The following is a 23,612-nucleotide window of genomic DNA, read 5'->3' on the forward strand; positions in this document are numbered from 1 at the left end:
TTCAACCATGACTGGTAAAATTAATTTCCTAAAATATTCACTATTAAAGTCTATTTTTAAAAGTTTCTGTTTTAAAGTGGCTTTACTGTGAGCGCTTCAAATCTTTTAGAAGCTCTCCTCGGAGCTGACAGGATCCCAGAGGAATTTGAGGCATTTGGGGCAAAGACAAAAGACACCTACAGTACACCTCAACCCATCTTTATCCCGGGATCTCACAGAGCTGTTTCGCTCAGCAGGACAAGCCAGCGCGACACGGCGCATGAACACACAAGGTTTCATTTGTAAACATATATAATTATGATGTGTGAGGGTAATGACTGTTTTCAGACAGCGGTGAGTAACCAGTGGTTTCTCTGAACAAGAAGACGTGTGCAGAGATATGTGAAGCGGCGGAAACTGGAACCGAGCTCGGGCGATGAGGCCACGGTGTTTTTCTATTTCGGGGTCATGGCATTGTGCCACTCGGATGATCTGGAATGGATTAAATTCAATTTCAGCAAATATGCCACTTGAAATATCATCTGCGCGATGCCTGGGAGTTATTTTCCATTTCCTTTCCACTTTTGTACTCAAAAGACATCTTCATTAAAAGTCATCACGGATTTACACTTGACTCCGCTGAAGCGGCATAATGCATTTTGATACGTGAGGAATTTGAGGATTTAACACCTTAGCACCAAAACACACTTCCCTCCAAGTCCAAGAGAGCTCTAAATCTGAATGTGTGTCAGCGTCTGTTCCTTGCTGCCGGCCCCCCTGGACCCTCCCCCACATAGCAAACATACTTTCCCCTCTTCCAGTGAGCCAGTGATCCATGGCAACTTGCGACAGTGCCCACATGAAAATCCTCTGACAGAAAGCGTTGGTGCCAGACACGCTGGTATAAAAAAAAAAAAAAGGGCTGGGAGTTTAAATATAGAGGAGCGGCGAGGACTCACCCTGAGGACCCTGTTGGCCGTAACGACAGGAGGCTCGTCGTTGACAGCTGTAATCTGGATGTGCACCGTCTGGGCCGCGCTGTGCTTCCTCAGGCCGGTGTCATTGGCCACCAGGGTGAAATTGTCAGCTAAGGTTTCGCTGCTGTCGTGGACGTAGTAAATGAATTCGTGCTCCACCTGGTTACAGATCACAAGAATAAAAAATTAACAATAAGCAGTCGAGAGTTTTATCACTTGCTTTGAGTTATGACATGGTTTTAATGACAAAACAGAACCTGTGGTTCAGATTAATGCTTAAAATCCACATGAAACTATTCGATTGTCTGCTGGGATATCTCACCTGCCTCCTGGTGAACGTGGTTATGGGAACACCGGGATGACGGGAGTGCTCGATGCGACCGTGCCGCGGCGGCTCGGTCACGTTATAGAAAAAGTTGATTCCAGCGAAGTGCCGGTTGGCGACACTCAGCACGTCCTCCGTCAGCGCCTTGGAGCCGCCTTCGCTCAGCGTGAAGTCGGAGACACGCAGCGGGATGAGGCGCGGGATGACGTCCACGGACATCCTAATGCCGCTGACGTCAGTGACCCCGTTGGTGGCGTCGAGGACGAAGGTGTCGTTGACTTGGTTGGGCTCCACCTGCACGTACTGGATGTTGCCGCCGTTAATGTCGCCTTGGGTGAAGGTCTTGACAGGAGACTGCCGGGTTCCGATGTAACGCTCCTCCACGTTGACAAAACGCCGGAGAAAGCCGTGAGACGGGGCGACCTGAACCGTGAACACAATCTCAGATGGCAGGTTGTCCTCGTGCGTGACCTGCAAAAATCACGAAACATTCTGTGATAACAGTGAAAATGTTGTATTTGTCACTAAGATTTACGTTTTTAAAATTATTGATTTGGGTTGACAACAGCTGTAAAATGTAAAAAGAAACTGGCTGACCTAGTTTTTATATTTTCATCAGTATTTCTAAATAAAATGACCACAAAAAATGAGTTTTTTTTAATATCATCTTTAAAGACAATGACATAAAATAAGTACTCCTAGTTTTTTGTCTTGGGCTTGTTGCATCTGCATGAATAATAAATACAATTGATGAAAAAGGATTACTGGTGTATATTTCCATGTCAATTTTTTTTTTCTTGTAAAACAACAAAACTCTGACGAGTCATTTTGCACTGGAGGGTGTTTCCTAATACTATCTGCAATAACAACACATCTTCACAGCATCTCTACTGCTCCACTGCACTAACAGCAGTCACAACTTACTATGTCAGCAACAACCCCGGCTGCACGAAGCACACAATCAGAGCAAGTGCCAACTAAAAATGCCAAAATCTGAAGCCTTTTACCAGGAATAGGTATTCTAAATTCTAAATCTTTAAAAGTCTTTCGTCATTTCAGTAAAGAAAATGTATGAGTTGCCACTTCCAAAAAAATTAAGCAAAAAAACAGTGAGCTATCAACTATCTAACTCTCTCGCTGACACTCTTACCTCTAATTTAGTTTCATCGATCTTCGCCGGTTTTCCTTCTTCCACCAGTAACGTGCTGAGCTGCTGCACGATGGGCGGTCTCTGATGACTCTCCAGGTAAACCTTCACATTGACTCTGTCTGTGAACTGAGCGCCTTTAGCTTTGACTGTTAGGTTGAAAAAGTCTGCCAGGTGTTTGCTGTCATCGTGTCGATAGGAGATGAATCCAGCTTTCAGGTCAGATAGAGTGAACGACTCCACTTTGACCGCATCAAGATAAAGATTTCCATATCTGGGAGGCTCCTCCAACTTGAGAACAACCTCCTGGTCATCTCTGATATCCAAATTTGACACAACACTGAAATTGCTGCTGGAAAGAGTCACCGATTGTCCTTTCTGAACCAACAAGCCGGTGTTATTTCCAACTTTTAAGAAAGGGTCGTGTGCACTGATGTCTAAAAGGCTCGATACAAAATGCTTTCCATCCGAGACAAAGAGCACAAACCTGCCGGTGCTCACTCCTTTGTGTGTGAACAACACTCGCTTCTCTTCCAGGTCCTTTTGTCGGAAGGAGAACAATCGATGTGTGGTGTCATTGACCAGCACCAGGTCTCCCATTGGGATTCCTCGTCGAGTGTAAATTAACTGGCCGTCGTCAAAATCAGAATCTGCGTCGTGATAACGCAAATCTTCCAGTGTCACTAACTTCTGTCCATCCCTCACAACGTGAAAAACCTTATCGATAACACGCACTGGCTTTTGATCGTTGACTAGCTGGATGGAAATGTTGAACGTTCCCGCTTTGGAGCCAATATCATCTTCTTCAATGAAAGATTTGAAGCTTTGGCTGGTGGACGCAATGAAGGAGAACTCGTCCTCAGTCGTTTCACTATCGTCATGGATGTACATGATTCGTTGATCTAATATATCCTGATTACTGAAGGTCAAAATGTTGTCATAACTAGCATTGGAATTGGACTGACTTATACGAGCTAGCTTTCCATGTTTGGGGCTGCTAGTGACAGTGTAAAACATGTCCTTTGTACTCAAAGTCTCTGCAAATAGCTCCTCTCTGCTGATAATTTTACTTTCCCCCTCCTGAAGGGAAAGTCCTTCATTTTTGATGAACACACTGTTGACATCTGCTTTAATGGAAAACTGAAAATCATAATACTGTGACTGGGCATGCTTGGATAGCAGCTGAAATTTGAACCTGTCCGTTGTATCTTCATAAGGTCTGTCAACAAGCTCATAGTGCACCTTGAGAGTGGACACGTCTTTCTGACTGAAGGTTGAGTTCTTCTTCAAGACTGTGGCGTCGAGCAGGAGCTTCCCTTTCTTCGGCGTGGTCAGGACGCGGAAATAAAGCTCGTCGTCGGAAATGATGGCACCTTCTGCTGTAGCTAGCAGATTCTCTGAGCTAAGAGTGACTTTTCTAACTTTATCCAACTCTATCATGTCGTTCTTGGTGAGGTGGTAACTCACCCACTTCACAGTGATTGGGAAGAGGATTTCAGTCGTTTCCCTCGCGGCCACGTTAACTCTGCACTTAAAATAATCGGAGGCATTCGAGGTCTGGATATCCTGAAAAGTGCTAACATATCTCAGGCGCTCTTTTTCTAAAAGCCTTTGCGGGAACGAGTCAGTCGGCCTCCATTCGCCACTTGAGTGAAGCCTCTGGAGTTCCCCATACTGCGGGGGCTCAATTATATCATATCGGATGTCCACAACTTGTTTGACAGCATTGGTTTTCACGGCCAACTGCTTTGAACCAATTATAGCCGTGTCTCCTTGAATGATCTCCAGCCCTGTGTTGTTGGCAATCTTATACTCCAGTGCAGCAGCCATCACTCTTAAAACCACAGTGTTGCTGACCTTCTCCCCATCGCTAACCCGGAGCACGATCCTTGAGTTTCGAACCCCCGTGTGAACGTAGGACACCCTCAGTTCCTCTAAGTCTGCATAAGTAAACGAAGTCACTGCCTTGCCAGGGTTGCTTTCAATTTCCAAATAGCCTGCATCGGCATTCAGGTTCCCCAACACAGAGAAGAGGAGATCGTCGTTGCTGCTGTCAATGTCTGTGGCCTTCAGAACATCAGTGGTGAGGTGTTTCTTTGAGTTCTCCAACAGAACGAAGAGATTTCCTTCAGGGAGGCTCAGCTCAGGTGCATCGTTGGTGGGCGTCACATTAATGTTGTAGCGATACAGTTTGTTGTCCTTTAGATACTCAGGAACTTCCCTTCTGCTACTGGTAAAAACTGAAAACATGAAGAAGTCATCCGGTTCCTCAGAGCCTCCGTGGATGTACATAACTCGACCGTGCCAGAGGTCCAACATGCTGAAGGTGTTCTCCTCCTGGTCCTGATCAACATCAAGTCTTATCTGACCTCTGACTGGTTGCTCCTGAATTCTAAAGATTATTTGAGATTGACGAATGCCGAGCTTCTTAAAGTCCAACAGAACCTTGATGTGTTTGGCTTCAAGAGATGCTCGACCACCCTCTGGCACGATAAGGTTTTTCAACTGCACAAAATCTGAGCCGTACCTTCTGTCCAAGCCCCTGGCGAGAGTCGACATATACAATGACGGGTTTGGTGTCACCAAATGAAAAAGGGATGCTGGAGCACTTGTTGGACTGACGGTGGTAGACTGCTCTGGAGTTTTCTCTGGCTCACAACCAACTGAGATATCTTTGGTGACAACAGCATTAGAGAGACCCATTTTAACTCGGTTTACTTCAATGTTCTTCAAGCATCCTTTGAAGGAACCTCCTCTGACACGCTTTCCAGAGACAGAGGCAAGACCCATTTTCCTGACTTCTGATCTGGTGCCATCATCAATACCTCCTACGAAAAGGTAGCCTTTAAGTTGAAGTCCCTTAGACCGAGAGCTGATGCTGCTTTTCACCATCTCTCCATCCACTGCCAGTTCCAGGCTTTTGGAGCTGAAATGCAACCTGAGCGAATGCCACTTCCTGTCATTGATGAAAGTGAGCGAGCGAAGCTCAGCTTTGGTTCCCCCTTTTCCAACAATAGCCACTGGTAACCCTTCCTGAATTTCTAGTGCCACAAAATCTCCCTCTCTGGCTGAGCTGTACAGTATGATTCCCTCTTTGGCTGATGTGTGGATGACACATTCGAACACAGCGTCCTGCTGGGCGTTCCAGGCTGGAAGGGAAATGTAAGCTCTTGAGCTAAAGAAGCTGATGGGATCCTCCTCAGTAGCAAAAAACTGTGGACTACAACCTAAAGACACTTCATGGACATTCTTGAATCCAGTAAACGGCCTCAGTGAGGACAGCAGGTCATGCTCGTTGAAGGTCACCTCATCCATGCAGCCTCGAAAGCCAACTGGGTCTCTGGGAAGGTAAAGTCTGTCCAAGCTCCCAGAGCCTCCGACGTAGAGACCATCTACAATGTTGAGCTTGTGCTGGGAACCTGGTAGCTTGACGCTTGTGTGTGAGTTTTTGTCAACGGTCAAAGTCACATTGAGTTGCGCATGGTGGACCTCCACCGAGTGCCAGGCCAGATCGTTGAGCTGAGAGGCTCGATCGGAATGTAAAACAAGTTCCCCAGATCCAAGGTCCAGCTTGAGCTAGGAGAAGACAGAGAGAGAACTCTGTTACTGAATACACTGCATCACAGTTAATCATAAATCAAGACATGGTTGTGATGGCTGTTAGTGTAGCACTAGAAAAGCCACAGTGGATTAGTGGATTCACCTCAAGGGTCTGGACTCATTTACATCAAGTTATAAATAGACACCTAAGATATTCTAAAATAACAGGCATCATGTTTGCTTACAATACATGCATGCTATGCAATTTTTTTCTGATATTTCTAAAGGCGTAAATATAATCATTTGTTTAGTGACTCACTAGGATTAAACATCAACTGTATTTAATGAATAATGAACAAATTACTTTGGGTTTTTCCTCTTTGGTGATGTGTAGCCCGTTTTGATAATAGTGAGCTTTGTCTGTGATTGAGGTGAAGGCAGGAAGAGCACCATTATCCCCTTGCCTTCAGCCTTGCCCTCAGAGCATCATGTCACCATCTCAAGCCATCGCTGCATTCGGCTGGCATGCTTGTCAAGGCTCGCTGCTGAGTCGCTGCTATCCATGCACGGGTTTCCAGGGAGTGACGCTCATGCCTGACTCACATGGGATGACACCCCAACCCCGGGGATAATTTATAAGGGTGAAAAATCTCTTTTTTTTTCCCTTTTTAGATGTGACCAGCACTAGTTGAAAGAACGGGGAGGCACACGCCTCGTGTTCACTGAACTACGACAATGCAACACAGTTGTCAGAGTGATTCATTCCCATGAGCAGACGTCTAACACAAATAGAAGCTCAGTCACAAGGATATGTAAACTTTAAAGCTCAAAAGCTTACAAATGTGCATCTCGGGACTTCCTATGTTTGCAATGAGTGGCCTGCATTTCAACAGTGCATCTGTCCGCTTGCTACACTGATCTAACCGGGCAGAGCTGCTTACAGGACGCTTCAGTGGCAGCACAGGAAGCCAAAGCATATTTACCATTAAAGTGACCCAGCCACTTATATGTGTATCTTTGCCATCAAGGAAGAAGTAAATGTACATACATGATTATTATCAAGGGTTGATCAAGTCCATTTGACTAAAGTACTGTCTACTGCTAAGGAAAGGAGTAAAGAAAATACTCAATCGTGCACTAACTACTCAGTAATATTAGGCATTGTAATTAAACGCCCTAATTCAGGAACAACAAAACTTGAACACAGATGAAAGTTTTGTAACTTTCCTTTAAAAACATGAAGATTTTTGATGGGCAAGCTTTTTTTTTCTTTACTGAATACAGCCTGTGAACATGTCAACAAGAAAATGTATTATGTAGTATGAGCACCAGAGAAAGAATGATCCAATCCTTACATTATAATATCATATAATTTTAGAATATATATGTTTACAATCATTCAAGTCATTATTTGGGTTTTAGTGCCCTGTGCCTGAGAGTTAGATGGAGTGATGGGGAAGATGCATGGATGGATAAATTCAAGCTAATTGTTATGCATCACATTAAATATCATTACCTCAACATTAGTGGTGTGTGACAATGGAAAGAAATGGCGAAGCATTTCTCTCTTGAAAAGAACTGCGTTGTGAAAAATGCTGAATTTTTCCCACGTTACTTTTTCATCTCGTTCTGAAAATAATTCACTTTCCCACAATGATTATCCGGAGAAATAGCTCTCATGGCAGCGATAACGTAGTGGCATGGTGGATCTAATCTCATTACAGAAGATGGTTTGTTTTGTAGTTTTGTGCTTGAGACACAGCCAGTCGTGGCTGCAGATTCTGTCATTGGTCCAGAAATGTATCGCTGGAAACTGGATGAGCCAAGTCTGTTCATGTGGAACAAACACTTTAAAAGGAGTAGCGACATGGGGAATAAACATGGTATTGATGACAGTCAATTTGAAAAAATATAATTTTTTTGTTTAAATATGTGGAAAAACAATGTAAACTGTAATCAAGCAAATGCCCTAAAGGTAGAAATTTATTGGGATTTGTGGCTTAAATTACAGATAAGATTAAATCCTCTGTTAATTTTTCAATCTGTCTTTACTTCAACACAATAAAATCAACCTTCGAGTTTCCACCTTGACAAGAAGTGACTGGTCTTAAATTAGCACCACAAAGGCTTGTCTGCTTGTGTTACTCTGCTGAAAAACTGACACTGTCAGACTTCAGCGTTCATGTGGTTGCGTGGTTGTGTGTGTGTGTGGGCATGTGCACGCTGTGGAACAAAAACATCTGCGCGCACACACACACACACAAGCAGGCATGAGCATGTTGGCGTGCATGTGTGCGCTCATATATGCTTGAACACATATGCTCATGTGCTGAGGACATGGATGTACCCACCTGCAGGCGGCCGGCGTGGAGCTCCAGTAGGAAGTAGCTGCTCTGGCCGGCGGCGAGAAACAGCAGGCCACTGGTGCTGGAGGTCCGGAAGCGAACGCGGAGGACGTTATGGTCGGACGACTCCGTCGCCTTGAGCTGCACAAAGCCATCGCCGTAGAAGGAAGCTGTAAGGAGACAAACATTTAAACCGGGAGCGGGGGGGGGGAATAGTAAAGGAGAACTGCAGGGGGAGTGTAAACGTTTGAATGTGGTGCTCACTTTCTTTCACAGACACAAATATTCAAACTGGACTGAGTGAAAGAAACAGAAAACAGAGCAAGTCAAGCATTGTAGTCTTAATATAGTCAACATGTGACATTTAGATATAAAAGTCAGGCTAATTATCATCCTGGTTGGTCTTTAGGAGAGGAGCAGAGTTTTGTGTCTCAAACACACACGCAAACATAACCACAGAGCTCTACAACACACTGCACACATTACACCTCCACTGATTCATAACAATGTTTTAAAGGTTATTGGTATGCTAAGCCACTCAGGTTTCTACTTTATGTTCTCAAATACAATGATTTACATGCACTCAAAGACAGCAGTGTAATTTTTTAGGCTTTCAAGCTTTACCTGTACAATTACAAGCACTGTCAGGATCACAGAGGATGCTAAATTGCAGGTTTATACCCCAACCAGTGTGAGAAAACTGATCACTGACTGGCCAAAGGCCAGAGGTGTAATAACGACATGTAGATTTTGGAAGCAGTTGACTCGTATGCCCTAACAGTAATCTACAGACCGAGGCGGTGGATGTGGAGGGAGTCCGACGTGCCCGGGCCTGCCCTGCCCCGACAGGAACTTTCAACCTGAACATGAAAGGCTCTGACGTCCCCACATTGTCTGTGGCCTCATGTTCCAGAAAGAGCGTGGCGGACGGACCCAGCTGTTTCTTCTACCTCGCCTCCCTGCCATTTCGCATCACCCTGTAATCTGGGCTAACATGCTCTGAAGCGCTCTCATCCGAGCCGCCGTGCCCGGGCACCACCAGTCCTCGTTTTTAATGAGCTGCACAGTCCCACGCATATTCAAAGGTTAGCAAACATCTTGGCCTCTGTGGAGAAACGTGCCGCTCCGTGTTGGCTTTGTTAGCGATGCGTGACCCGGGGCGGTAAGCAGCCCGATGCTAATGGGCCGCAGTGAGTCACTGAAAAAGCTGGATAAAGTTAAAGCCAGCTCATGCTTTGCTGTTACTCTTTAAGAGGTTAATGCAATAATGTGTAGTTTGACTTAAAGATCGAATCTGTATAGTCTACGCAGTAGTAGAAATTAACACAACGAATCCAGTAAAGCATGACTGATACTGCCTGGAGGAACAAGAAGTCAACAGGAGCCGATTACACAAAGACAACGCTAAACTATTTTTATATCTTATATGTCATTTTACATAATTATACCTTTCAAAATACATATACCATTCTGAATAGTTTATTCTCATCATCTTTCAGGCTTTCTGCATTCACAAAGAAATGACGTAGATTGTTTTCCTGTTTGAGAGCAAACTGAGTAAGACTGGATCTGTGGGACTAAAATGAACTGAGACACATCTGTTTCTCTGCCCTCGAGAATAAATCTAACCTGACTGCACACTGTTTGGAATAAAACACAGCTTAATCCTTCATCCAAAATTCTAAATACTTTATCTTTGTTAATGAATACAGCTAAAGCATTGTTTATATGAGAGTAGTTCACTGTTAACACTGGGATAAAGCAGTTTCAACTGAAGATATCCCGTCTAAGTTCTGCCAGACTAAAAATCAAAATAGGTGTGCTTATTTACACTACAATTTACTAAAATTTTAAAAAGCCTCAACTAGAAAACATCCCGTTTCTTCAGATCATTCTATTATCATCTCTATGCATCCATTTGTATGCTAAAAATTCCCTGGAAATACTGCAGGAGTCCATGCTTGCATTTCAGCAGATGTCAACTATGGCAATGTGATTAAAATGTATGACTGAACAACAGATGAATATAAAAATTCCTCTGCATTTGGTTTACATAGATTTGCCCCTTTTCACATCAGACTGCAAATTGCATAACTATTTTCACTTACTTTTACATTATTTGTGTGACTGACAAAGGGAAACAAATGGTCTTTTAGGTCTTATTACTCTATCAAAGCTATTAAACTATAGAAAATAATTGTTTCTGTTGAGTCTGCATCACAAACAGGAGCTTACAGGATTCCAAATGTATTTTTAACATAGAGTGATTACAAACTAATATAGACACAGCCTACTTTTTTACAGAATCTTCTATTTGCCTTTGTAGGTGAGAAATGGATTACAGATAATACAGTCTGTTATGGAAAGAATTGGAGAATCAGAAGAACACTGGTGAGCACATGAAAATCTGAAGAAGGCTTCAGAATGACTGAAATGTAGGTAATTATTCTACTTTAATGCAGAGCAAGAACAGTGCAAAGTATCTCTTTGGAAAACGGAGTTGCTTAAAATTTGAAAAGCGGTTAATATAAAACCAAATAGACAAGAGATCTTAATATATGTTCCCTATTTTACAAACTAGAAGTCAACTGTTTTGAAATTTGACTAATCGTTGGACTTGAATGCATACCGCTTTGGACTACTAGATGGCGCACACACCCACACAAAAATAGTACAATAATGCTAATATACTGCAGAACAAACACAATTTCTATCATATCTGACAGCACTTGGAAAAAAAAATTAACGTGCCACATAAAAAGTTCAGAGAGCGTAAGAAACTTGTGAGAGCAGACAAACTGTTAGCGTGATGAAGAAAATAAAACGGGCTAAAAATACCCGGCGAGAGCTGCAGGAACAAATTCACAGATGGTTCTCCAACTCTTATCAAAAAAAAAAATCTTTTAATGTATTCTTGTGAGATAAATTATGGAATTAATTTTCCCCCTCTTCATTACACATTTTTTGATTTAAAGACATTCTTTACAATGTCTAATTCTTTACATGTTTATATGGATTTTTTTCTTAGTACCAAAATCCCTGCAAAAAAAAAAAGTTAATGATTTAAATTGCACATCAAGCAACCCATGATCCTTGTAAGAGCTGGTTAGAACTATTGTTGTATTGCAGTCCTGTAATTCTGTGATCTCAGTAAAAAAGAAAAACAAATGTCCCTAATTAATTTCAGAAACTATGATGGCTTAATTTAGTTTGAGCTGGTTCTCAATGTGCGGTCTAAAGCCCCTCGGTGGTGCTCAAGGCTTTGCCTGGTCTTAAGTTGCCCAAATTTTATTTGCACATGTAAAAAAATAAATAAATAAATTCAGAACTAGAGCAGGCCCTGCAAACTTCCCAGAACTTGCCTCAGAAAGAAAAAGGAAACCACTGATGGAACATAGCTCAACAAAACTGAAGTATCTTTGCACGTTTGTAATTTGTCCCATTGCTTTGGCAAATCATGACTCAGTGAAAGAGCCAATCCAGCAACGTCATTCATTTCAGTTTAAAATATGATAAACTAAACAGGAGATGTTCACTTGATGGATAACATGTTCAGACTTAAATGTGTTTCCCCCAGAATATGGTGAATATTGTGGGGGAAACACAGTAAAATAATAAATATACTTCTAACCTCAAGACAAAAATTTGTTCTTCTGAGGCATGCAGCTGCTCCTTCATTGGATGCTTCCAGGCAGTGTTGTCTCGGTTAGAAAATCACGGTTTGTTTCCCCTTATTCCCCATTAAAGAGGTTTTGCGTACACCGTTTGGCCCTAAAATGTTGCTGAATAATAACATACAGTCACAAATGAGCTGTAAAAAACACAATAATATCTTTATACACATGCAGCCTTCTAGTCAGGTTATTTTAAGATACACACATTATATGATTTAGAAGATTTAGAAAGGTGATTTCCAGTCATTTCTGTTGTGCTAATTTCATTACAAAGTCATTAACTGTGTGGTTTCACCTTTAAACTTCCATCCAGGCGCAATGACTGTTAAATTGTTAAATGCAGCTTGAAATAAAGAAAATTGATTGGCCCACAGTCATGTGTTGTTTCACCTGAGTGAATCTGACTCAGTTTTTTTTTTTTCTTTTTCCTTTATAAGTCATGTCTGTTCATTTGACGGCTCCGTGTGCACAACCAGGTTTAGGCATTTTCCCAAAAAGCTGGCCAAGAGGAGCGCTTTGACATTTTTTCCCCTTAAATTCACAAGGACAGACGTGCATGCTCGATTGTGTTTCGGGGTCGTCGCCATGACGTTCAAATCGGATGACTGGACGTCATGTTGGGTTAAAACAAAGAGGGTCTTCCCCTGCAGATCTGCCTGTACGGAGACTGATTCTTGGAAAGATGAAGGACGACCCCCCCCTCCCCCCCAAAAAAAAGATGTTACATGTTTCAGCTGTTTGACATACGAGAGCGATGACAAGCTGAAATATTTGCGAGGCAGGTAAATGAGAGAGCACAGCGAGAAAACAATACATACCAGGAGGTGTTTTGAAGGTTGTTCTGTAATCTCCATGTCTCCGGGGCTCCTCTCTGTGCAGTTATTGTGAGATTTCACAACAACAAAGGCAGTGACCTTTCAGTGAACACCGGTAAACAGATAATTTGAGGGCGCGTGTCACTGCTTGTGTGCTCAGTTTATACCAAATTTCAGAAATGCAACTTGACTGAAGTGAATTCTTCACCCCACCATTGTGGACAGCGGTGCCACTTTGTTGCTGATGCTTTGTCAAAACCTGGTATGAGGACGTTTCAGCTTGTTTCAAAACACAAAGGGCAAACAGGGGATGAAGTCAACCACAAACGCATCCAAGTAGAGAAAATGTATAGTATTGTAGCGATTTCCAGTGAAGGATAGTGCGGAGAGTGAGTCACTGTGAAGTAATTCCTGATTATCCCCAGAGGCACAGCCTGGACGGAGGCTGAATTTAGATGACACATGTCCCCGATCAAATCAACCAGAGAAGCTGAGGAGTGCCCACATGGATGTAAATAATGTACATCTGTGCAAAGACAACAAGTTCCCCCTCTCAGCAACAAATGTCCATTTCTTTGAATTCATCTGAATGTGCGATTGTCACAGTCAGATAGCTCTTCCAGTGCAGTGGACATCACAGCCCCATTTGTGCTGCTGCTGCATCTGATAAGGTGAGAGTCCTCTCTGTGTATCCATGCATGCACAGATGATCAAAACTACTGCAAATCAGGTTTTTTTCCCCCTATGAGAGGAAAACAATGACTCTCAACTCTTCTGGAAGGATTAAAAAAAACCCACAGTGTGTCATGCAGTTAAAAGGTTTAAAATGAGATGCTGTGATGAGCCCAGAGGTCTGGTGACACTGCAGCCCAAAAACAGCCCTCAGCCTTGAGCCCATACACATCATGTTTACCCCCGTCAAAGGCTCCACAGCACAGAAAACACTGAACAATCCCCTGTAAGGTGACACTGAGCCCTGCTCAGGAAGCACGGGAATACAAACAAAAAGATGCATATTTCTGCAGAGGTGAAGGTGGAATTACCGAGCAGGGAAAATATTAACCCAGATGAGCATTCCGGTCGGAAACAGAACCAAGTTGTTCATTATTAAAGGAAAAGTTCTTTTCTTTACCTCCGGACGTGAGTTGGAGCAGCAGCGACCACCAAAGTAGACCTCGGAGCCACAAGTAGAGGTGGTGGGTGTTTCTTCTCCCGGCGGGGTCCATGTTTGTGGAGCGGGTGGATAGCAGTGCGCGTGCACAGGCTGGCTTACATGTTCACGGTCCGACCCGCTTCTTCACGCGCACGGTCAGAACGAACATACCGACAAACACCGAGAGAGAGAGAGAGAAAGAGGGAGAGAGGAGGGCACGAACCGGGCAGCGACAGCCGCAGACCCCCGGACACACTGACTCAATGACTGACTGCAGCTCCACAGATCCGCCACCCCCTTCTCCAAACTCCGCCTCGTGCGGGCGTACGCGCACGCAGCCCCCTGTTGAAGTACATGAAGAAGAGAGTGAGAGGCAAAGAAGAGTGCTTCAAATAAATGAAATAGAAACATTTAAGGTGTTCTTGTCTTTTAGCTTAAAAAAAAACCTTAAGCCGTCTGCTTATCTCATTGTTACTTTAAAAAAATAATCAGTTAAAATTACTGGTTACTTCTTCAAAAACGTAACTGAGTTAACTGAGTTCCAATAGTTTAAAAGTAGCTAATTGCTTTACTTTAAAAAAAATGTGCTTAAATGTGTCAAAGATTTTGGATCCCCTCTACATAACAGTAACAGCGTTGGAAAAAGTAAAAAACAAACAAAAACAAAGCTGGAAAAAATAATTATATTACTTGTTACTAAAATGGTAACGCCATTTATTTTAACACCGTTATGCTCATCGCTAGACTTGACAAAAAAGCTCAGTTTAACCTAGATGTGCAAATTAGATGACATGTAGAACTTTTCTGACTTGAGTTGGCAACAATGTATCGTTTTAAATGACATCATCACCTATGTTGACCCAGATATGCAAATAAGCAGCAATGTACATTAGATGATGACGTCATTTATAGAACTTTCCTGACTATGGAGTGACCTTTTTTTTTTTACAAAACACAGTAAAGTTCATTGTATTTCATTGAATTATTATGCATTTAAAGTAAATGCAAGTAAATTGTACGTGAATTTGCTCAAAATGTGTTTTTATTTACTTTTCACATTTTAATCATGATTTTCTTCAGAAAAAATATCAATCAATAAAATGAATTCTCCAAAACAAAACAAAAAAATACTTTCAATATCACAGATGTATCTTTAAAATCTCTGCTTGATTGTCACAGCCCATTCTATCATTCCAACTCTACAGTATGACCTTTATGTTATTGTTCTTTGTTATTGATGACTGATATTGATCATTCAAAAAATGTCACCTGCCAAACTCACTAGCTATTAAATTGAAATTCACAGTATTTTCCATATTACATAAAATATTCACACGTTACTTATAGTGATCAACAATTTTAGGAAATGTCAACTAAGATTAAAATAACATAACCTGTTCATTTTCACATCTTCACACAATATAACGTTTTGCTTTAATACTTGAAAATCTTCAAAAATTAAGATGCTTTGACTAAAGAATCCAAGTCCTTTGATGATATTACATAATTACAGAAGGAGGGCTTAAATGATGTAATGTTTACCACTTTGAAAGACTAAAAATCAAAATGAACAATAAAAATGTCATCTTCTGTTTACAATCACGAAACAATAGTGTTTATATTTCAGCTAGTAGTTAACTCTGCAGCAAACAGCACCCATTAAAATTCTCCCTCAGTGTTTTCAAATGTGTTTTTAAGTCTCTAAATTGAACTTCAATACAAATGCAGATAAAACAGCATCACTGTTCATGTTCCCAGATCTGCAAAGATCTTTTTTTTTTTTTTTTGAAAAATGTGCAAATTCAATTTTGACAAATTTAGAGCATGTAAACCCAAACTAAGGGCGGACAGATGAAAGAAATGTATGTCTAAGTGTATGTCAGACGAAAATTGCACAAATATCTCAGTGTGTGTCAAATCAGAAACACTCTTGTCTTCATGCATAAATATTAAAATTGCCTTTAATAATTGGATACTGTGGTGTGAAAGCCACAGACACCTGCTAGAAATTGAACACAGTGAATCACCACAAGACCTAAGTTTCTTCATGTAGGTTTATTGCAGTCTACACTTCATGTCAATAAATAGTAAATTAAAATGGCTGACACAATAATTGAAAAAAAGGTTTTAGATGATCATAACTACAAAAAAACTTCCATAGGGTTAGGGTTAATATAACACTTTCATCATCATACAATGCTTATGTTTCCTTCTTTATAACACTGTAATTTCACTTCACATTTACTCATTTCACTTCATCTGAATAACAGTAGCTCAATATAGTTATTTCACTTGTTTTTTTACTATCATTATACAACATTTAGTCACTCAATTAATATTACATTGTTTTCTTCCAAAAATAGGAAAAAAAAAGAAAAAAGAAAAGTTGAATTCCAGATGATACACCAATTCTGTAGAAGATACTAAACTGTATCTATGCAGACACAGTTTGGAATAAGTGGATTCATGGCACAGTAGGTAAATATCAGTGAGGCGCGGCTGTTTGTCTGCTGTCAGCAGTTGTCCAGAAGTTTTGTGAACTCCTGCTTGATGCAGCTGTAGATGGGGTGGTAGAAGCGCCCGTCCGAGGCCATCAGGTTGGTGGCGATCTCCGTGTGGTTGAGGTCTGGGAGCAGGTACAGCGAGACCTTCAGAGACAGCGAGGTGAGGAGCTCCGAGAACTTGGCGGAAGCTTCGTGGGGAACCACTACATCATTGGTCCCATGGAGCAAAGCCATCTGAGGCACTCTGGTGTGGGGGAAAAAAAGGAAAAGGTATCAGGGAAATACGTCTTCAAAACTTCAAAAATGCCTCTTGTGTCTGACCTGCTGAGTTTGTCCTGGCTCAGGTCCCTCAGGAGGTGTGTGGGAGAGTAGTATTGGAAGTTTTCCACTCCGTTCATGGCTTTGTGCATGGTGGACACGTACTCCACCGCACGCTTCTGCTCGTACACATAGTGGTCCATGATGTCATAGACGCCACTCAGGCCTGAAGACACAGAAATACACTTTATTTTCACTGAGAATCATAAAGAGAGAGAATATTTATTCAGATATTACTATGAGGAGAATGTGTGGCTGCAGATCAATCACCAATGATCCCTCTGATCGACAGAGTGACGTCCCGCTGCTGGCTCAACTCGATGAAGAGCTCTTCTCTTTCATCGATGAGGAACAGTGTGGTCAGTGCACACAGGTGTGCGCCTGCTGAGTGACCGATTAACACAACCTTTTCCTATTAAAGACAAGAAACAAACGCTTCATTTTCACAGTTTTGGACAAACAGCTTTACTATAAGTTCTGCCTCAACAATCTGAATAATAATAAAGTCCATTTGTCACAGTCAGCTGAGAGCTGTGACCCAAATTTGGGTGAAACAGATGAAGAGGATGAATATACAAGATGTTAAGTTTGAGATTGAATTCTGCCGTGATGCTGAGTTGAAGTGAAATTATATCAAGAGGTGTTTTTAACATTTTGTCCACAACATTCAAGCAAAGAATGTCAAGGATAAGGTTTTATTGACATTATACAAACTTAACAAAACACTCTTTATTTTCTTTCCTACCAAACACCAATTTACTTTTTTTTCTGCTGTATTTACTTCATAATTTGAAAGGGAATCAAGCCCAGCATGGCAGTACTCCCTTCAAAAGGGGAGATGATTGTAAAGTTAAGAGCTGCAGCGCACTCTGCTGGGGAAACTATGTTTCACAATGTAACAATTTAACATTGTAACACAATGTTAATGAATGAATTAAGAATGTGCTGTGCTTGATACAGTCCTGTCTGAGAGTGCATCATAATTTTTACATAGTTCCAGCTTCAAATGTTTTCTTTTGTTGCCTACAAAGATATGCAATTGTATGCAAATATTTAGATTTGATTCATTTTTTTTTTAAACTTTTAAAACACCCACCTTATGAACAACCTGATACTTCTTGGAAAAAACAAAACAAAAGTAATTGTTCAGGCTAATACTACTTCACATCCATCAGCATCACCATGACTTCAGTGTCTTAACTTTGTTCAGTTATGTACTCAAACTAAGCATCGGTACTTTATTTAGGAAGTAAATTGACACAAACTATTCAGTTAACTTAAACTATTTTATTCAATTTTCACTCTTTGGACGATTTACAAGAATTCTTTCACCAATTGCTCTTTGCTTCCCAAACAGCTCGTAAGGTGTTTCTTACTGTGTCAAAGTTGAACGTCCGTCCGTTCTCTTGGGCCCAAACCAAACAGTCAGCAACATCTTGGACCATCCCTAAAACATTCCCCTAACAACCAGAACAAACCAGCCATCAGTATCTGGACCAGCATTATCCAGATTTCAAGCCTCTCATGAGTGTCAGCAAAGTATAGTTCAGCAAGTTACAAGAAGTGGTGATTATATCAAAAACAAACTGTACATGCCATAAGTACTGTAGATATCTTACCTTTGGATATGTCCAGTAATCAGGACAAATGACAGTTGCACGCAGCTCCTCAGCCATCCGCCTGGCCAGTAAACAGTAGATGGACCTTTCACCTGAGCCCCACCCTCCTCCGTAGATGAAAACCACCAGAGGGGCAGGAGCACCTTGAGCCTTGCCAGCGTTTGGAGGGTGGTACAGGTCCAACTTGTTGCCTCTGCGGCCAAATGTGATTCCCTAAAGAAAGACAACTTTCATTATGGACACATATTTGTGCATTCAGTGAATATTCCTGTGATTTGTGGCTTTAACAAACCTTTTCGAAGTGCTTTCGATTGTCTTCGTTCTTATACCACGACTTCAGCTGGATGTAAAGTCTCCCATACTGCAGGTATTTCAGACTTTCTAGCACAGCTATGGTCAGACAGTAGATTCGCCTGAATAAGAAGAGTGTAAAACACAAATAATATAAAAAAAACAAACTTGATAGAGCGTTAATCAATAAAAGATGTGAAAAAAATGTGAAGGTGACCTTGGCTTTAGAGCTTCGGTGTATTTCTTATAGCCCGGCTTGTTGGGCCAGCCGTAAAGCCACTGAGCAGCCAGTGAGATGGAGTAGGGGAGGCCCACCAGCAACACGCCCACCGTCACCGGCAGAGACAGCTGGTACTTCATCCCAGACCTGAGGGAGGAAAGCACAAGTTTTAGGCAGAATTAACAAAGTATGCAAAATATGTAAAGTATGCAAAATGAACTGGTTAAAAGCATTTCTGTCTCTTACATGTTTTGGTTCAGTCTGTCTGTTTTATCTGAAAACACCAAGAGATTATGGATAAGAAGACAGTGAGGAACAGGAAAACATGCTTGGTATTTGTATCAGAGGAACATGGCACAGCATGGAAGATTACTTTTTCTAAGAAACTTTGTATAACGGTAACTTGTTGCAATCTGGAGCGCCCCCAAGAGGGACTTGACCACAATCCAGATCATTTAAAAACCTCATAAATGCTATTTTTTGTTTGTGTGTTTAATCCAGGTTAAACTGAGATCCAATGAAAGACACCGGTTTCATGTTAAGTTCTAGATAAACTCCAATAAAGCTGTTATCATTATAGCACAACTGTACTATGGCCTGTTTTTCCTGCAGCGTGAAACTCCCCCAGTATAAACGCATTAAACACAAACAGAAAAGCAGAATGTCTCAGAGCTAAACTCAGAGCTAATAGCGGCTCATATCTTCTTCAGAAAACGAGATAATCTAAAGAAAACATAAACAGACTACCATACCAAATACGGTGTCACATGTCTTGATTTTAGACGAGGTTCTTTGCTTAAAAGCGATTAGAACGGCCCTATTTTCGTATGCGATGAGTATCAGCAGACCACCTCAGGACCACCTGACTGTCCTCCGAATGCGGGTGATTGTTCGGAGCTCACAAAGACGATGGAATAGAACAAGAGATTTTTTTTGTCATTGATTTCCGTTTTAATAAAGACAGAGGATACACTATGCTTATCTCTGTCTCGGACGACCAAAGACTGTAAAAATGAGCCAAAACAGAATAATTTCATTATTACTATACCAGCGTGTGCGCTTTGTGTTGATATATTTGAACTAGATTAATAGATTTGGAGAGAGCACTTAAAAACGAAGAGGACCTGTTTCTACAAAAGCTGTGGCGTTTATCTTGTTGCACCAATCATCTTTGTTTCAATACTCCGGAAACACATACTGAACAAAGATCACCATTGCATGTTGCCAGGTTGGGTGAATTTCTTCTTTGTTATGCTGTTCAAGAAAAAAGAAAAGAAAAGAAAGAAATCAGTTTTGTGAATACATTTTAGTGGCTTATAGCATTTGGCCCCCTCCACCCAAGCACACAACTCAGTGAAAACATTAACCATTTGAAACTCCTATTTGTACCATGACAAAAAGTTAAAATTTCAACATTTAAGCAAAGTGATGTACTTATACCATGAGTTCATTTTACTCATGTATTCTGGTCATTTCAACAGCACTAGTGTGATGGCCATGGGTAAATGAAATGTCAAGCTGAAATCCTATTTATTGGTTATTTTAATGTTGGCATGTAAAATGCTTTCTGTCCACAGACATTTACTGCTAATTGAATTAAGATATTTTGCTACAAACATTTGTTACTGTTATTGTGAGATTAGTTATTGAGGATTGCTATGATGCCATAATCTGCTAAATGATCTGCTGTGACCTTTTGATTGCATTATTGCATTAATTGTGGGAAGTTGTATTTGAGTCTGTGAAGTAATTTTTATTTAGTGAAGTTGTCAAGCTTTTTATTTATTTTTTTAAAATATATATTTTTTAAAATTATCAATGTGATAATTTAAGTTGTTTTTTTTTTTTTTTTTCAAGTTTTCTTGTTTGAATTGTGCTGGAAACTTTCAGTGACACCTGGCAACCCCGCCGGGTCATGGTAAAAACGCAAATTCCGGTTGTGTCATTTGACTGAAAAAATCTAAAGCAGCTCCGGTTCAACCTGCTATTACAGGCCTTTGTCTGCAGAGAGAGCCACTCTCAAGATGTGACTGTTAAATGTGGAAGAACACACATTATTTATTTATTTATGTATTTATTAAATATATAAATATATATAAATCACTTTGATTGATATTACATATATATATATATATATATATATATATATATATATATATATATATATATATATATATGCATTATGGCATTATGGCAGATAACACTTGCACAGGAAATGGTTTTCTTTACTATTAACAAACTTCTAATCTATGTTGTGTTTCCCTGGATTGGAGAACGTTTAATCCCTTAGTTCAGTAGCTCATAATAGACTCCAAAGTTTATGGTTATCTGAGTTGTACAAAAAAAAAAAAAAAAAAAAAATCAATACTGAGATTTCCAAATTTTCCATTTCCTTCACACAAGTCATCAAAGATGATTCAAAACTTCAACAGAGACGCTGTTTATTTGACACAATTATTCTATTTTATCCTGGGGTCAAGCATTACTTGTTGTCTGCTCTTTCAACATGTGGAAATCGCTGGGTTTATTTATTTTATTCATTTATTTTTTAAAGAACAAAAGAACAATGAAACAACACAAAGGAATGTGTTATTACATCTTCAGTATTTTAGTATTATTAAGACTTTGTATTCCTGGCTACTTCATCACCAGAGTGAGGTCAATATTACGGTAGAGTGTTTTCACAAATTATAACTTAAAAAAAATTGTTAATTACTTCAAGAAATATGCATGATTCATGAGTAACATTCATAAACCAACCTGGTATTATATATTTGAAGCACTTCCGGTTAATGTCCAGCAGAGGGACAAAGAACTCTTTCATTTTGCAGGTTCACAGATTTTTGAACGCAAGTTCATATGCACGTTACATCTAGACACTTTGAATATAACTAATACTATTACTAAAACTGAGATTTAAGTAAAGATAACATGTTTTAAAACCAGATTTGAAAACCAAACATAATTCAATTATAAGCATTTTGTTTATCACAATATGCTAATTTATTTGAATTCTGACCAACACCATTAACATTTGTGGTCAGTCTTCAACCAGTGATAATGATTTGGATAAAATCAACCCTCCTCTGCACTTCATTCAGGGTTGAAGGTAGATGAAGCCGATCCCAGCTGACACCAGGGGAAAGGCTGGGCACGCCCTTGACGGGTCACCAATCCATCATGTGGACAAAGTAAAGCCACCAGTTCAACTCGCATCTCTGGATTGTTGCAGAAAATCCATGCTGGTACAAAAAAAACACACAGTGTGCAGTGAAGCCTGCACTGACACACAAGTTCGGAGCAGGAACTGGTTTACAGGCCAAAGCATGCACATTCTTCATATAACTGTTTTACCCCACAAAAATGTACAATTATTACACCCTTGTGTTCTCTTATGGGCCGTCCCGCAAATCCAAGCCACTCTCAGTGAATCCACATGCATGTCCAGGGGTTCAATTAGCCCCGACCGCAGAAAACCTTGGATTCAGCACTGCAGACTCATGGACAGCAGAGCAGTGTGGAGGTGCTGACCAGCCAGAGGGTTATTGTTATGTTTGGCCCCACAGAGCGGAGCCTCCAACCCTGAGTGGGTGTGTGGTTGTTCCTCCGTCTGCCACGATGTGGGGAGTCCCAGGTGCCTTTTTCCTTTTTTCTTTACTTTCTTTTTTTTTCTTTCTTTTTTTTTTTTGGAAGCCACAGCAGAAACAAAGCCATCCAGTGAAAAATGGGCTATTCAGAGGGCAGTAAGAGCCGAGTCAGCTCATTCTGAACACTGCGGTCAAAATTCACAACATTTTCCTCTTCGCCTCTAACAATTATACCATTCTCAAGGGAATTATTTAATGCCCGATTTTATTTGAATAAAACCATTTGACGTATGAGAGCCCATATGCTTTTCTGGGAGCAGAAACAGGATTGTATTTAGACAGTACTCTATTTTCGCAGTTGAGAGCGAACATACAGAATGAATTGTTCACAAATGCCTGAATCCAATGTAAAGATGTCACGTGCAGTGTATTATTTTTGCTCTTTGAAGCTCTCAGATCAAATCAGGTCAGTGATTTCTTTGATGCTACAGTGGAGTGTCACTAAACATGTCCTGCAGCAGGAAAGCCCAGCATCTCTCTGGCACATGGAGCAAATGTCTGAATCTCACCAGGTGCAGAGAATTCAGTTACTTTTACTCAACCTGTTATCAGTGTCATTTCACATGTATAAAAACTAAACAAGAAATAAGAAATAAGCAGATCAGACTGAAAAAAAAAAAGTATTTAATTTCTTCTTTGTGACTTTTATGCTTTGCCAGGTCATCCTAAGGGCCTGGATGCGGAGGCTGTGTGTGATTTCTATTTCTCTGGGTTTGTCCTGTGATGGACTGATAACCTGTCCATCACCCAGGTGGGATCAGCTCCAGATACCAACAGTTTTCATATTGTCTTTGTTAGGATGTCTGTTTCAGTGCAGGGAAACAGCTTTTTCGAGTTCTCCGAGTTGATAAGACAGGTCATTCGCTGCGTTTGATGTGTCGCCACCATCAGCCTTGAAGCTTCATGACGTAAAGGCTTCAACTGTGAACCACCTCCTCACCCCTCCTGAGATTGATGATTAAACAAAAAATAAACAATCTTGAATTAAATTGTGGGTGAATTTCAACCACATCAATCAATAATTGCGGGGCGTGCTCGCTACCAGTATAGGGAGCAGC

At 40.8% G+C, this 23,612-nt stretch overlaps 2 protein-coding genes across 2 annotated transcripts in view; both read right to left on the bottom strand.

Moving 5' to 3' along the window:
* cspg4ba (chondroitin sulfate proteoglycan 4ba) overlaps positions 1 to 14,095 on the bottom strand; it is a 29,215-nt gene extending 15,120 nt beyond the window's left edge. Inside the window, exons 1-5 of the mRNA XM_030105125.1 lie at positions 13,935 to 14,095; positions 8,320 to 8,483; positions 2,432 to 6,004; positions 1,279 to 1,752; positions 939 to 1,115 (exon numbers count right to left, since the gene is read on the bottom strand). Coding sequence (XP_029960985.1) covers positions 939 to 1,115; positions 1,279 to 1,752; positions 2,432 to 6,004; positions 8,320 to 8,483; positions 13,935 to 14,028 — 4,482 coding nt within the window. The 5' untranslated portion in view covers positions 14,029 to 14,095. The remainder of the gene's footprint in view (positions 1 to 938; positions 1,116 to 1,278; positions 1,753 to 2,431; positions 6,005 to 8,319; positions 8,484 to 13,934) is intronic.
* A 1,907-nt stretch (positions 14,096 to 16,002) lies between these two features.
* Positions 16,003 to 19,791, bottom strand: LOC115398183 (probable isoprenylcysteine alpha-carbonyl methylesterase ICME). The gene is made up of 9 exons (XM_030104848.1): positions 19,660 to 19,791; positions 19,154 to 19,181; positions 18,905 to 19,054; positions 18,689 to 18,809; positions 18,397 to 18,609; positions 18,154 to 18,237; positions 17,048 to 17,189; positions 16,781 to 16,943; positions 16,003 to 16,703 (listed from the first exon to the last, which is right to left on the bottom strand). Coding segments are annotated over exons 2-9 (1,110 nt in total). The 5' UTR covers positions 19,156 to 19,181; positions 19,660 to 19,791; the 3' UTR covers positions 16,003 to 16,468.
* Positions 19,792 to 23,612: the final 3,821 nt, after the last annotated feature.

This window comes from Salarias fasciatus, chromosome 12 (genome assembly GCF_902148845.1).
Source record: "Salarias fasciatus chromosome 12, fSalaFa1.1, whole genome shotgun sequence".
Lineage (NCBI taxonomy): Eukaryota > Metazoa > Chordata > Actinopteri > Blenniiformes > Blenniidae > Salarias > Salarias fasciatus.

What these genes read in the sequence shown, in the direction of transcription:
- LOC115398183 (XM_030104848.1), bottom strand. An exon ending in ATCGAAAGCACTTCGAAAAG is followed by an intron (nt 18,610 to 18,688) that starts GTTTGTTAAAGC and finishes GTCTTTCTTTAG; the next exon opens with GGAATCACATTTGGCCGCAG. An exon ending in AGCCAGGACAAACTCAGCAG is followed by an intron (nt 16,704 to 16,780) that starts GTCAGACACAAG and finishes CCCCCACACCAG; the next exon opens with AGTGCCTCAGATGGCTTTGC.